This window comes from Scyliorhinus canicula, chromosome 4, assembly GCF_902713615.1.
Source record: "Scyliorhinus canicula chromosome 4, sScyCan1.1, whole genome shotgun sequence".
Classification (NCBI taxonomy): Eukaryota; Metazoa; Chordata; class Chondrichthyes; order Carcharhiniformes; family Scyliorhinidae; genus Scyliorhinus; species Scyliorhinus canicula.
The window spans coordinates 192120646-192136527 of NC_052149.1; the positions used below are offsets into that span (position 1 = coordinate 192120646).

General features: G+C 46.1%; 1 protein-coding gene across 1 annotated transcript in view; it reads right to left on the reverse strand.

The window, feature by feature from the left end:
* The window catches only part of LOC119965264 (polycystic kidney disease 2-like 2 protein), a 120058-nt gene that overhangs the window by 103682 nt on the left and 494 nt on the right, over positions 1 to 15882 (reverse strand). The window contains exons 2-3 of the mRNA XM_038795772.1: positions 6312 to 6407; positions 3968 to 4098 (exon numbers count right to left, since the gene is read on the reverse strand). Coding sequence (XP_038651700.1) covers positions 3968 to 4098; positions 6312 to 6407 — 227 coding nt within the window. The remainder of the gene's footprint in view (positions 1 to 3967; positions 4099 to 6311; positions 6408 to 15882) is intronic.

Here is a 15882-nt window from a genome sequence, read left to right on the forward strand (position 1 = left end):
TTGGCAATGGCACTCAGAGCGTTGAGGGGTTGGAAGGGGTTGTGAGGGGAGGGGGCGAGCACAGGGTTTCGTCTTATATGAACGACCTGTTGCTTTCTATTTCGGACCCATTGGGGGGCATTGGCAAAATTGATGGGAATTTTGGAGGACTTTGGCTGGTTTTTCAGATACAAGCTGAATATGGGAAAGAGTGAGGTGTTCCCAATTGAGGCTAGGTGGCAGGAGAGGAGGTGAAGGGAGCTGCCGTTCATGCTGGTGGGGGCGAGTTTCAGGTATTTGGGCATCCAGGTGGCGTCGGGTTGGATGCAGCTGCATAAACTGAATTTGGCTTGGTTGGTGGAGCAGACGAAGGGGGATTTTATGAGGTGGGAGGGTGCTGCCATTGTCGTTGGCAGGACAGGTGCCAACAAGGCCGTGTAGCTAACAAACCTGAATGCAAGTACTTCACAAAAGGTTCATGTGATTTTTGCCTGGAATAGAATTCCCCTGAGGTGAAGTTCCTGTCAAATTCTGATGCAGTTTGAAAAGGAAATACTTTATCTTGATTCTTTATCTGGCCTGCTTTGGCTGCATTTCTTTTACCCAACTCATCTATCTAAAAAGCCGCTCACTGCAGACAAAATCCTGTAACTACCAGTTCGTCTGCCACCCATTCCCAGGAAAAACAGTTAGGACCAATATTCTTATTCTTCAGTTCTTACTTGTGTTCCATTTTATGGTATAAGAAACCAGTTTGGACCAGTATTCTATTTACCCAGTTTTTACTATTTTTAAAATTTTGTTTGTGGTGACTTCAGAGAAGTTGTAAGATGATAGTAATCCATCCCACTCTTGCAGAATACAGTGCCAAATCTGGGCGAAAGATGCACATAAATACAGTCTTGACCCACGACAAAAGTGTCATCTGAAACTTTTTCTTGTGCTCTGTAGCCACCTAAGATGGACACTGGGCTAACAAAATGGAGAATTGCTAAGACTGCAGGGAAAAAGCAGTTTAGCCAAGACAAGCAGTCTGCAAAGACTGATTAGCATTTTGCACGCAGCAAAACTAGTTTCTGGCCAGGTGGAAGATCTCAACCAAAGGTGTTTATAGCAAAACGCTTTGCATATTAATGAGGCAATCCAGATCTGGGCACACACAATGGCAACATTTGGGTTTGAATAGATACTTTAAGTGGATGTCCAGACAGAGCGGCACCAAAGGTATCCACCTCAAAAGACCCTAGAGACCGCCCCACCCATCGAGAAGGGACCCTCAGATTGGGGAATTAATGAGACATCGATTGAGAATCGATCCAATCAATGCATGGAAGGTAAAGCCCGCCCCGAAAAGGCACGGACATTGGGGCCCACTATAAAGATAGACCCCCACACATGGTCCTGTCTGTTTTCGTGCTCCGGCTTTGACTTCGACCCAGAACTTCGACTTGTATCCTGACTCCAGCTGTTGAGCACCAGCCGCCGAACCGTAAGTGACAATACGACGCTCGCTACGCGAACCAGCCCCACTAGACCCCCAGCGACCAGCACACTCTCTGAAGGTTACAGACCAAGATCGGAACGAAGGCCTCGCTCCCTGACCTTGCCTGTTCCTGTTTAGTTAAGTATTCTGATCGCTTAGTTTAGTTGTAGCTTAGTCCCTTAGCGTGTGCATGAGTATTTATTATATTTGTAATAATAAATACTAATCGTTTGGAACTTACTAATCGGTGTATAGTTTTATTACTTTGAACCTGACCTTGGAATATTTGTGAGGTGTTTATACGGCACCCGGCGACTCCCGAGCTGAAAATACACATATAGAGCCTAGCAGTGTTAAGCACACGGCCTTTAAACGGAGGCGTGTTAATACACTCCAATAAACGCGAATTACACTCAAGTAAAACGTGCAACAGCTCACTTCTTAGGGTGGGGGGGGGGAGGTGAAACTGGGAGCAACCACATGAAATTGAAACATATACTGTCATTTTTGGAAATAATCTCAGATCAATTTGTTTCACTTTGTTTTGACAGATTTATGAGCTTTTAAGGATTAAGTTGATATGCAAGTACTGTTGTTTACCTTGACAGATTTATGAGATTTTCAAAGACTTCCAAACATTATTATAGGGCTCATGATTTTCTAGGGAATGCTGGGTCAGTGAGTTGGGGGAGAGGTGGTATTGGGCATGAAGTGGTCTGGAGGGTGAGGGGGTGTGGTGAATGTGATTCACACCGGATTATAATCTGTATATACATGTGCCTATATTGTAAGTGCAGTTGCACTACCTGACCACCAGGCGGAGTAGCTCTGGGAATGCTCGAAAATTGTACTGGGCTTCTCCCTTGGTTCCGCCAAGACTCCTCCCCCTGGAGCTGCTGTATAAAGATCAGTGCCACATGGTCAGCCGGCCAGTTCACCGAAAGTTCAATGGCTAACCGGCTGGCTCTGTTGTGAGTATATTAAAACCGCTATTCTAATCCTACAAGCACGTGTCCGTAGAATTGTTGGTTCCAACAGGGGTATGGTGAGTAGGGGGATGAGGTTTAAAGGAGCCTCATAACTCATTTACAGACAGGGCTGAGGTTTCAGCGAATGGAGGTGGGCCTTTCAGCCAGGCAGATCATTACTCTGACACAGGTGCAACGATATAGGATTCATTCTCAATGTTCACTGTGTCCATGATTGTATTTGATTTCTTCACCTTTGTGAAGACCATACAGGACTTGCATATCAATTGAAAGACCATATCCATGTGCTTGTTTACCATTGCTAGCCTATTCGCCAATGTGCCACTCATAGGCATTTGCACCATGTCATTATATCATGGGTGTTCTAGATGCGCTGCCACTGTCTGAATCTGTTTTGATCGAATTTATGAACTCATGCAGCTGTGTTTAGTTTTAACGACACCATGTCTGTCCAAAGAGATGGTGCTGACATTGAGTCCCCTCTAGGCCCAGCTCCCAAAAATATCATCACTGCTTTCCACAAGGCATGCATTTTTGATGTAATGACCTCTAACATCCTATCCTGACATATTTTCAATATGTTGCTGATACTTTTACAACTGCATGCAAGACTTTCCTTGCACACCATAATTAGCCTTCCCCAGGAAGTCCACGTAGGCATACTGGGCGTCGCTCCCAAATTGGCTCGCAGCTCCAGGACCAGTCCTGCTCCGTAGGCACGTCTGACTCCACAAGGCGGACCCGTTGGTGGAAAAGGTGCAATTGCTCCCTGCCAACCCCCAGTATGTCTACGTGGCATACCCAGACAGCTGCCAAGATACTGTCTCCCTCAGGGACCTGGCACCAGCAGTTTCCACACACACCCACCTCTCTGGCCCAGCGCCACCCTCCCCTCCCCCGGCGCTCCCAACATTAACCCCCCCAGGACCATCCGTCCTTCCTCTGCCCACGCCCGAGGATGAAGAGGATTTTGGCACGCTCCCGGAGTCACCCAACATCAGGCCAGCACCGATAGCGCCGACACCGCTATGTCGCTCTCAGTGGAACATCAAGGCACCGGACCGGTTAAATCTCTAACTGGCAGCAGACTTCAAAAGACATTCTTTTTGATCAAATACTGTAAATATTAACTCATTGTTGTATGTAATTCTCCACCACCCCTGCCGGACTCAATTTCAACAGGGGGTGAATGTGGTAAACCACTGTTGCACCTGTATTAGGTGATGTACGGTAGGATCTGTATTACAGGTTGGCCGGTAGCCCCTGCCTGCTGTATAAATATGCGTGTCCTCCAGCTAGCAGCCATTTCGCCAGCTGCTGTGGGAGGCTACACATCTTATAGCAATAAAGCCACAGTTGGATTCAACTATCGTCTTTGTTCAATTGATCGTGCCTCAAAGCAAGAATGCTTTTCTCGATTATAATAACTCAAAGTTCTTGTTTGTTCCAGTTGGACGATTAACATACTATTAAAAGATCATGGTAAAAGCATATATTTTGTTTAAGAGACTTTTACCTCCCAGAAATTCGCCATGCTGCCTATCGACTTGAAGGTTATGCCATTGACAAAGGATTCGGTTTCTAGGAAGAGGTCAGACATAACTTTGGTGAAGAAATACATGTTGGTATTTACCATTCCAAAGGTCACTGCAAAAGAAAGGAAGTTGTGGAGGTGTAACCTCGGCAACAATGTCATGCATACACCAGACAGTGAATTCTTACACTTTAATTTGGGCTGCAAAAGTTAGCAAAGCTTTCTCTCCCAGCCTGCGACTCACATCCTGAAAATCTACACGATAACACCTTAAGGCACTCTGCATTACTTTGAAATTCAAACTTCACATAATCTCTGTGCCAAACATGACAAAGGGCATTCTTCGAGTACATTTCCTAATTTTATGCATTTCTGTAATGATTTAGGCCAGGCCTTTGAGATTGGCCAATTGGAATACGAGTTCCCTGATTAGTGGCCCAATCAGGGAACCTCTTCTCTGTATATAACAGGGAGTGTCAGATTCTCTGTGCTCCCAGTGTAGACAGCAAGCTGAATGCACATGGTCGTACTGCTGTTGGTTTTGTTAATAAAAGGGATTCTGGTGAAGGAACTTCTGCCTCCGTGGACTTATTACAATTTAATTTGTAGATGTTACTTCTTCAGTTTTAAACAATTTATATTTTGCTGTTTTACTTATTAATGGAGGAAGGATCGAGTCCCTTCCCTGTGGAAGTGGTCTGCCTTTGATATGGACATTTTTGTGCTTTTCAGACCTATTTTCCTGCTGAGTCACTTAAATACATGAAGAAAGTTAAATCACATTGTAAGAATCTTAAGGGTCCTTCTAAAAACATTACAAATGCCATAAAATTTAAAAATGATTCACATCTACTCAAATGATTCAAATTAATATCGGTAGAAATATGTTTAGCTGGTCTTTAAAAGTCTTTAGTGATGGAGATTCCTAACCCATTTTGGGGCAGAGTTTCAATAGGATGAGACATCCAAACCCAATCAATTTTCCCCATCAAGAATTATTTGTGTGGTGATATGATTTGCATAGCTGTCTGCCATTGGTGCAGAACACTGGCTTACCATTGGCCCTGGTCGGTCATGTGCCTCTCGACCGATTGGTTGAGACCAGTCATGTGACAGCTCTCCGATTGGTCGAGAGGCTGAGTTAACCACGCCTCCTTACCAAGGTATAAATAGTCGGAGCGCCCGGCGGTTGTCCATTTTATTGTAGACAACCGCAGGGCTAAGTTCTAGCTTCTTAAAGCCTAACTTTTGTATAGCAACTCGTCTCTCGTGCAATTGATGGCTCATCAGCTTGTTTGATTCCCAAAGGGATTCACACTGAAGAGTGGAAGCCTTACATTGGACCTAAGGAAAGTGAAATATCTAGAGGACAGAAGACACTGCAGCTGAGTAGGAGTGCAAGCTGTACTCATTTTGTTTGCATCTTCCATAGCAAAGTAGTTCGATTGGCTGGTATGGCATGATAAAGCTGTACATTGCAGCTTGTGAAATTTGATAGCTATCTCCTGTTGTTGCTTGTAAAGTCTTAGCAGCATATCATTGAACAGCTGTTTCCTTGTCAGCCACTGATAGGCCCTTCGTGGAAACTGATTCCTGGTTTGGCCGTACGATTGTGTTCATTTCTCGACCTATCTTGTCGGAGAGTCAGTCTCGGTATGTAGCCGAGACAAGTCTAGTTCCAAGGTCTAGACATGGGTGGTTGTATCAGGACAGATTGTAATTGATCATTACATTCTTCATTCTTGTCTGTGATACTTGTAGCTCCTAGAGAGCTAGCACGTGGTAACCAATACCTGGGGAAACAGGCTCATGTAGCTGTTAAATATTTCAGCTGCAGGAAGTTGTCAATAATTTTTGTTCTAGCCGAGAAGTAACAAAGCAATGGATATCAACTTTTGGCATCCACTCTTTGAACAAAACAGTCGGCCATAAAGTTTTAACTCAGGGAATGGGGTCCACTGCAGTGCCTGTTTCACATGGACGCTGAGCCTTTGGGCTGCTCTTCAGATGCTTAGACCATAGTATAGGCCATAATGAGCCTATTGCTCAATGAGTGCACAGGTTGCCACTATTACAGTCTTGATCATAGTATGTGCAGTGGGTGTTTAAAGGGGCCTCAGAGCCTAATGATGCAAGGAATGAGTGTTCAATACACAAATACATTATGGGCATCGGGCATCACATTATATAGACCTGTGGACACCTGACCTAGTCATTCAAATCATCAAACTGTTTAAAACCTTGTCCAATCTATCCCTAACCAAAATAACCGTAAGCATATATATTGCATTAGAAAACATGTACAATAATGTGTTTTGATACTTACGTACGGATAGATCCAAAAGAAAAATTAAATAAAGTAAAAACTCTCGGATGGTAGATTTCGGGTTCAATTCCTTTTTGCGAGGGAACTCATTCCAAACTACATCCGATGGGAAACAAGAATGAAAGCTATTAAATGTTATTAAAACATTTTATTGAATAGGAATGTTGAGTATGTTGTGAAAGAAGTAACTGAACTGCAATGAACCCTCCATCTCTGCTCTCAAACTTTGTGCCATACGTTCAAGGGACACATGGTAACGGTTTTACATGGCTTTTCACTTTGGGACATGTGTTTGAATCCAGTTTGCCAGATTTGACAAAGTTCTCATTGTCTACTTGTTTTAAAGGTCCTATATGGAAAATGAAACATCCTCTAAATGTAATAAAATAAAATAAACTGAATGGGTTGGAAAAGTAAAGGCATCTAGGGATACAGGTGAACAAACCATTAACAGCAGAAATCACAGTTCGGTTAAAACAATCCCATGCTGATTTATTTCTAGGGATGAAGAATTCAAAACCAGTGTAGTTATGTTAAACTTGTAAATGATGTAGTCAGACTATAGTTTGAGTACTGTGCATGGTTCGAGTCTCTATCTTATAAAGGTCAGAAGCAATGAGTGAAAGTACACAAGATTTGTAAGGTTGGAAAGATTATGGGCGGGATCTTCCATCCCTGGCAGCCGGCCAATGGGGTTTCCCATTGTGGGCACCCCATGCCATCAGGAAATCCGTGGGCGAGTACACTGCAGGGGAAACGGAAGATCCCGCTGATGGAGAATCCAGCCCAACAGCTTTAGAGAAAGAGGACATTTATCTTTAGAAAAGAGAAAACTTGAAGATGCTCTGACACAGGTCTTAAAATTCTAAATGGTTCCAGAGGATAAATGTGGAATATGTCCACTTGTGGTAGAAATCAAAACTAGGATCTCGAAGTACTAATAATTACTAATAAATCCGATAAGAGAATAAAGAGTCGTTTCTTTAATCATTGAATCATTACAGCGCAGGAGGAAGCCATTCGGCCCTTCATATCATTGTTGGGTCTCTGCAAGAGCAAATCACTTTGTCCCACTCCCCGGTCTTCCATATTGTAGTCAAGTCCCTTTTCGAAGCGACTAAAGGAGAAGGTGGAGGATTTGGAGAACTGCTCCCAGAGCCAAAATTTAAGAATTGTTGGAATGCCAGAGGGCATTGAGGGAGCGGACGCTGGCTCATATGTAGCCAAAATGCTGGAGCAGCTCAAGGGAGAGAAGGATGGGGCCTTCAATTGGCCCCTGGAGATCGACCGGGTGCACAGGGCGCTGATGAGGAAGCTGCAGACGAACGAGCCACTGAGGGCGATGGTGGTGAGGCTCCTTCAGTTGCTAGATAAAGAGAAGATCTTGCGTTGGGCTAGGCAGATGAGAAGGTATACTTGGGAAGGTAATGAGATCCCGGGTATACCAGGACCTGGGTGCAGAATTATTCAAGAGGAGAGCTGGGTTAAACTGAGTCAAGGCTGGCCTCTTCAAGAAGGGGGTGAAGCCCGCCTCTGGGTGACTTACAACGGCCATGAGAATTATTTTGGGACACCAGAGGAGGCAACAGAGTTGTTGCGAGGGAGGATATTAAACTTTGGAGGAGGTGTGCCTTTTTGTTCTATTGTTTTTAAGGTGATGGTTAGGGGAGAACATCTTCTTTGAGGTGCTTTTGTGGGGTGCTGTGCTGGGATGTTGGAGGAACATGGAGGGTGAGTACACATTTTTCTTACTTTATTGTTGTTTGTACTATGGAAGTGTCCGGGGAAGGGGAATCAGTGGGGGTGTAGGATGTTTGGCGCCATGGGAAGGGGCTGCCAGGCTAGCTTGGCGGGCTAGCTAACAGTAGCACAGTGGGGGGTGAGCAGGTGGTTAGAGTGTTAAAGGGGCATGGTATTGTTGTTTTGTTTATTGGAGGGGGGGGCTGCTACAAAGGTGAGAATGTTGTGGTGTGTTGCCCGTTCTGGGTGAGTGTGCTTAACACTCAATGTGGCTCTGTTTCGTTACTTAGCTTTGGAGTCGCCAGGTATCGTTAAGATACCGCCGCAAGTTTCAAGGTCAAGTTCAAAGCAATAAATCCATACACCAATTAGTAAGTTCAAACAGATCGTTTATTATATTACAGTAATCTACTAATCATGCATATAAAACTATAAGACTAGGCTAATCCTACCACTAATAGGCCAAATACTTATCTGGACAAGGGGATTGCCGGATCAGGAACAACGGCTTCGAGCTTTGTCCTGGGTCCACAGGCTTCCAGTAGTTATGGACTACAGGGGGGTCAGGAGTGTCTACTCTCGTAGCGTGCGTTGTGACTTACTGGTGGCGGCTGCTGTCCAGACCTCTCCTCCTCAAGGTTCTTCTGCTGCAACGGTGTTCTGCTGGGAGGGCTGGCTGGTCAAGGAAGGCTGGCAGAGAGAGAGAGCTGGGGTCGCGGTCCTCTGTCTTATACTCCTCTCAGGGTCTTGCCCACCTGGGCGGACCCTCTATACTCTCGCAATCGATTGGGTCTCTTCCCAATCGATTGATTTGAATTCCCCAATAGCGGGGCAGTTGCTCGATCACTGGGGCGGGTTCTTGGGACTCATTGTTTTGGGCTTCTTTGGCGCCGAAAAGTCTGGCCTTCCATTGAATGTATCGATTAGTGTTAACTTGTTTCTTTGTGCCTGGGGATCGCCCGGTATCACCTCATTAATATGTTAACTGTTTCTTTTCATAGCGTTGTCTGGTTTCGGCAACAGCTAAAACTGGTTTCTGCAGCAGTCCAATATACAAGTGCTCTGCAAGCTGCTTGCTTTTACAACCTGTCCATTTCCCTGCATTCCTTGCAATCTTCCATTTTGTGTTTGGGCAGTGGTCACCCCAGGTGGCTACACTCCCTCCTTGTGATCCTCATGAGAAATCATGAAGGATCATCCAAGGTCGGTGTCTTTGGGTTCCCTGATCTCAGCGAGTCCCATGGCCTCTATACTTTCCTCAATTATGGCACAAAAGTTTTACCTAACAGTCTCTGGTTGGCGCTTGTCAAAGGGGACATGCATTACTAGGGAACCACTAACTATCCTTTGTAAACTACACTCCCTTACACATTTAAACATTCTAACTTCCTAACCATAACATTATCAGTACATTCCATTTCTGACTCGGCAGTCGAGCTCAGAACATTACAATACATCCGCAAAGGTCGTTATTTACAACATCAAATCAAATTAAATCCTTTATTACACATCAAGGGGTTGGGGGATTGGTGGAAGCTGAAAATAGGGGATTGTACTCTGTAATGGTCGAGGCGCAAGAGCGGGAGGCTCTCCTTCTCCATTTTCTTAAGCAAAGTGTCTGCACTATGATGCAGGGAACTGCTATCACCAAAAGTGATTCAATGACGTATGAAAGGGAGTACCAGTTCATGAATTTTGTGCAACAGGTCTGGTCATTGCTGTTCATTACTGGGCTTTGAGAAGTCGGTGTGTGGGAAACATAACGGCGGGGGTCATAGGGGAAAAAGGGTTTGCGTCCGTAGCGCAAAAATACAAAAACAATAACTAAAAACATGTAGTTCATCATCTCGGTCTTCTTTCTTCTCTTCCTTCTGTCCTTTGTATTGCTGATCTTGCTCTGATCCTTCCTTCGAACGTTCGAAAGCTGTGGGATCAAGCATAGTATCTGTCAATAATTCGTTTAATACCTTTAATGTTAGTGTATCTGTCCTCTCATTCAATTGTCCCTTAAATGAATGTCCAAGTCACACCCTGTGACTCCCCTCATTTTTTTTTTCAAAAGCGAATTTAGGACCATTCATACACCTAACAACTGTGCTACTGCGAGCCGTCTCCGCAGGTTTGTGATTTACCATCCGCATGTTCCTGGATGTAAATAGCATATGGGCTGGTAACCGAAGGGCTACCTCAAACAAAAATGAAACCAAAGTTTAGAAATGAGAGATCCGAATGAGTTGCGTATGGGCGGCGACGGGTAAGATTTGGGTGGAATACCCGGGTAGGGCGTGCTGTGCTATACCCGAGCTTAGGTGACCAGAGGGGGGGTCCTCAGACAGGGCGGGTCCTTAATGCCATTTCTCCACTGCCTGAGCGACCTGGAACAAGAACGGGCATGAATGTGTTCATCGTGGATTTTCAGCCTCTATTCCCAGATAGAGGGGCACCTGAAAAAAAGGGGGAGCTGAGATGCTCCTATTGGGGTGAAGGGTGAAGCCTTAAGTTGGGCTTCAGACATTGCAGCTGAGTCGAGTTCTCAGAGTTATCTGCGGACAAACTTAACGTGCATGTGAGGTGGTCACAAGGCTTTCAGCTGAAAAGCGAGTGGCCAATCTCCATATCAAACACTTAACATACAAACAAACGTCCAAACATGCGTGCAGGTTCCATCAGAAAGGACACCGTTTATCTCTCAAGCGGTTCCTCTTTTTACATCATCTGGACACCTCACTTCTCTTTATTCTCTGCGAACAGGGTCGCAAAGGGGTTGCCGTGTCGGGTGTCAGACTTAGAGTCATCCTCTTCTCCCGGATCCCATACCCTTGAATGGATCAGGCATGCAATTTTAGCATTGTGTGACCGGGGGTCACTCTCGTATTGCGGACAAGTCTCCATAAATTGTCCCTGTGCCAAATCGTGGGGTCTAAATTTGAATGAACGTTTTCGGGGTCGTCATAGTTGGGCAGTGGGTTTGGGTATGGGTCTGGAGTTTTAATATAAGTGATCTCTAAATCACTGTAGTCGGTGTCGTAGGTGGTGTGTGTGGGGTCTGATGAATCAGGGCAGTAGAGAGGTGTGCTGTGGCTGTCGTCCAAGTCACAGTCCGCTGTCCTCTGCTGTGGCAGCTTGTGGGCGTTTCGGGGTGTGGTCTGAAGTCATTGGGCGGAGTCGAGGTCGAGTCCGATGAGGAACTGGTCTGTGAGGGGGAGGGTGGAAATGTGTCTCTTGTGGGCGGGGCGAGGTGTTCTGCTGCGTCTAGCAGGACATGGTGTGAGTGGTTTGACTGTGTTCCATAAGCCTTTAACTGGTTAATATGGAACCACACAGTTCTCCCCGTTTGGGTACTTTATCTTGATACTGACCGGCTGATTTGTCCGAAGTTGAGTACGGGCCGGAAAATTTAGGGGCCAAAAACGTCCTGGGGTTATACACAGATAACATCACCTGTTGCCCAACCTGAATTCTGTGGTGTGGACATTTTTGTGTGAAACAGGCCCTGCTCTGTTTCCACCTTTTACCCAATTTTGCTGCGGCTGCTAACTGAGCCGACCTTACAGTCTCAACTAATTGTTTTACTGCTGTCTCGTGTGTGAGGGCCGTCACTTTCTGGGCTGGTCATGTCGAGTCCTAAATGGAATTCTGAACCTTTCATAGGCGTCCGGTCATGAGTGTGTGTGGGGTGAAACCTGTTGATGCTGAAACAGTGTTTCGTATAAACATAAGTGCGAATGGGAGTACTGAATCCCAAGTTAAATTGTTCTCCTGTACCATCTTTCTAAGGGTCGATTTTAGAGTCCGATTCATGCGTTCCACTATTCTGCTTGACTGGGGGTGGTACGCAATGTGGAAATTTTGTTTAATGCCAAATATGGTCAGGACGTTCTTCATGACCCGTCCTGTAAAATGAGATCCCTGATCTGATTCAATACTTCTGGGGAGTCCCCATCTAGTAAAAATGTGGTGGGTCAGGATCTTTGCGGCTGTCTTTGCTGTGTTTGTACGAGATGGGAACGGCTCTACCCATTTCGTAAACGTGTCTATGACCACCAGAACATATTTATAGTCATTCCTGCAAGGGGGCAATGGACCTATCAAATCGATCTGAAGTTAGTCCAGGGGCCATTAACGGGCGAGTGTGGCTGAGTTGTGCCTTCTTTGAATACCTCTCCGGGTTATTCTGTGCACAAATCAAACAGTTCTCAATGTAGTGCGTGACATCATTTCTTAAACTGGGCCACCAACCGAGCTGTCTAAGGTGGGCTGTGGTAGGGTCGATCCCTTGGTGTCCATGACCATCATGGAATAAGGCAATCATTTGATTCCTGTCTTTCTCAGGAACCACATACAACTTGTCTTTGATAATCACACCCTCATGTGTGGTCAAAGGGTGTTTGAATTTGTCGTACTGGGCCACAAAGTTTCCTTTTAAAATCTCCCGGAGATTTTCGTCCTGCTTCTGTGCCTGTACTAAATCTTCTATGTCTGTCTGTGAGACCTGAACTGAACTCACAGGGGCCTTAGCTGGTGCGCTAGCTGGGAGTGTCCAAAAGTGACCTCGCCTGTAACCTGCTTTAGCCAGTGCGTCGGCTTTCACATTTCATGGGGGGATGATTGATGGTGGCTTCTAACTTTAATAATGCCATACGTCCTATCCTTTGCCTTCTCTAGGATATGGCGGAGTAATGGGGCTGATGGAAGGGGCTTCCCGTCCGCGGAGACAAAACCTCTTGTCCTCAACAGGGGTAGAAAATCTGTGAGGCTGTTACAGACATATAAACTGTCAGAATATATGTCTGCTGGGCTGGGGAACGAATCTGGGTGGTCCACTATGTATGCTATGGCTGCGAGCTCTGCTGCCTGCGCGCCAAAGTGACCGGGTAACTTTAATGATATCTCCTCTAGTGTGCGTCCCTGCGCATCTTCTACATAAATACCGCATCCTGTAATGCGTTCGCAATCTAAAACTGTGGATGAACCGTCCACATAGATTTTCAAGGGGCACACGTGTCTGTGTGCTGGAGGCTCTGGCTTGAATTCCCTATCTTCCTGGGGGGCGTCTTAGCAATGAAGGGCCCTGTGTTGTGGAGGGGTGCTACTATTTGCATTCATGGGGTTGTCCTGGATACTGTAGGTTGTCCGCTAAAAATGTGTGTGTCTTGGTTCGTTTAACTGTTATGTCCCGTCCTTGTAACAGAAATGTCCATCTAGCTGCTCTTATCTGGCTCACTGAACCGTCCTTCAGTCGTCCGTCTAAAAGTGACTGTGTGCGGGTGTGTTCGGAGTCAAATGGTGATGGGGTTTAGTCCGGTAATGTAAGAAAAGTATTTGTACTGCCCAGAATACCGCGAGCAGGTGCCTTTCGCAGGCTGAGAAACCTTGCCCCACGGGGTCTAACAGTCCGTGAGGCATAAGCCACTGGTCGTAGCTGCTCGTTCCGTTCCTGAAGGAGCACAGCCGAGAGGGTCAGATCTGTGCTCGCTACCTCAATTGCATAGGGGGAGAGCGGGTCTGGAACTTGTAGCGCAGGTGCTGCGCTAAGGGCTTTCTTTAACTCTTCCACAGCCTCTGTATGCTGCGGAAGCCATTCCCAAGGGGCTCCTTTCTTAAGGAGGTCTGAAAGTGGGGCTGCCTTGGTCGCAACACCATCGATATAGTTCCGACAATACCCAACCAGTCCTAAAAATGACCGGAGGGCTGAATCATTTTGGGGAAGGGGCAATTTGACGATCGAGTCAATTCTTTGAACTCGATCTCGCGTTTGCCGTGTGTGATGACTGTACCCAAATACATCACTTGATTCTCCAATATTTGGGCCTTTCTGGGGTTAACTTTACATCCGATTGAGTTCAGAAGTTCGAGGAGTTCGGACAGAAGCGTGATGTGCTCTGCCTTCGATGTCCCTGACATCCACTTTGCTCATTCTGTTCTTCTCTTCTAACTCTGCTCGGAGTGTCCTGACGACCTCCTCTGTGCCTCGCAATTGTGCCAAGCAGGCCACAATTGCCATCGACTTACGTGCTTTACCTAAACTCTTTTTGAGAATTTCAGATAGGTTCTCCCACCAAGTATGTCCTATACTCCCGGGACCTGTCTCCTCATTCACACAAAACTCACTCCAAAGGGGCCATCCTTTCCCTTTGAGGTACTTCCTGAGTTCCAGCTCCCACACGGGACACTGACCTACTCTGCTGCTGCTGGTCGCTGCGACCACGAACTGCTCTGGGTTCATGAGGCGTTCCATTGCCTGCATGGCCATTTCTTTTCTCCTATGCTCTCTTAAATTGGAACGAGGGATAATAAGGTAATGCTTATAAAATACGGGTACGGCTTTCGCTATGTTCCGAATTATAAAACACCCGACAGTTTGTCGCTACAAAAATCTCTCGGTTTTACCTTACAACCCTGTTAGTTACGCATGCAAAAAACACACTTCCGAATTATGATTATTGGTTTGAACTACTTGAACACTTGTGGTTTTTCCTTTCCCCAATTGGATTTCAGATTCAAATTTCTGGGTTCTCTCGGAGTGGGGGGGGGGGGGGGGGGGGGGGGGGGGGGGGGGGGGGGGGGGGGGGGGCACTTCTAATTGAGTCCCACCAGAGTCGCCACTAAATGTTGCCCGTTCTGGGTGAGTGTGCTTAACACTCAATTTGGCTCTGTTTCGTTTCTTAGCTTTGGAGTCGCCAGGTATCGTTAAGATACCGCCACAAGTTTCAAGGTCAAGTTCAAAGTAATAAATCCATACACAAATTAGTAAGTTCAAACAAGACACATTTATTATATTACAGCAATCTACTAATCATGCATATAAAACTAAAAGACTAGGCTAATCCTACCACTAATAGGCCAAATACTTATCTGGACAAGGGGACTGCCGGATCAGGGAACAACAGCTTCTAGCTTTGTCCTGGTCAGCAGCTTCCAGTAGTTATGGACTACAGGGGGGGGGGGCAGGAGTGTCTACTCTCGTAGCATGCGTTGTGACTTACTTGTTGGCAGCTGCTGTCCAGACCTCTCCTCCTCAAGGTTCTTCTGCTGCAACGGTGTTCTGCTGGGAGGGCTGGCTGGTCAAGGAGAGGCTGGCAGAGAGAGAGAGCTGGGGTCACGGTCCTCTGTCTTATACTCCTCTCAGGGTCTTGCGCTCACCTGGGCGGACCCTCTATACTCTCGCAATCGATTGGGTCTCTTCCCAATCGATTGATTTGAATTCCCCAATAGCGGGGCAGTATCTCGATCACTGGGGCGGTTCTTGGGACTCATTGTTTTGGGCTTCTTTGGTGCCGAAAAGTCTGGCCTTCCATTGAATGTATCGATTAGTGTTAACTTGTTTCTTTTGTGCCTGGGGATCGCCCGGTATCGCCTCATTAATATGTTAACTGTTTCTTTCATAGTGTTGTCTGGTTTCGGCAACAGCCAAAACTGGTTTCTGCAGCAGCCCAAATATACAAGCGCTCTGCAAGCTGCTTGCTTTTTACAACCTGTCCATTTTCCCTGCATTCCTTGCAATCTTCCATTTTGTGTTTGGGCAGTGGTCACCCTAGGTGGCTGCAGGTGTAGGGGAAGGCATTGGTGATGGTGGACACCCGAGGGTGGGCCTGGAGGGTCACGTGACGTGAGCCAGGGCTGGGCCAAGAAAGGATATGGTTGATCGGCAGAGGCGATAAAGGAGTTAAAATGGGTGAGGAAGGATGGGTGGAGGGGAACGTCAGGGAGGATGAGGCGGTTTGGTGTTATTTATTCGTTATGAGGTTTCTTGTTTGCTTTTAGTATGGCTTTGGTTGTGTTTATGTACACACAAATGTCTTAATAAAATACTTTTCTAAAAAAGATAGAA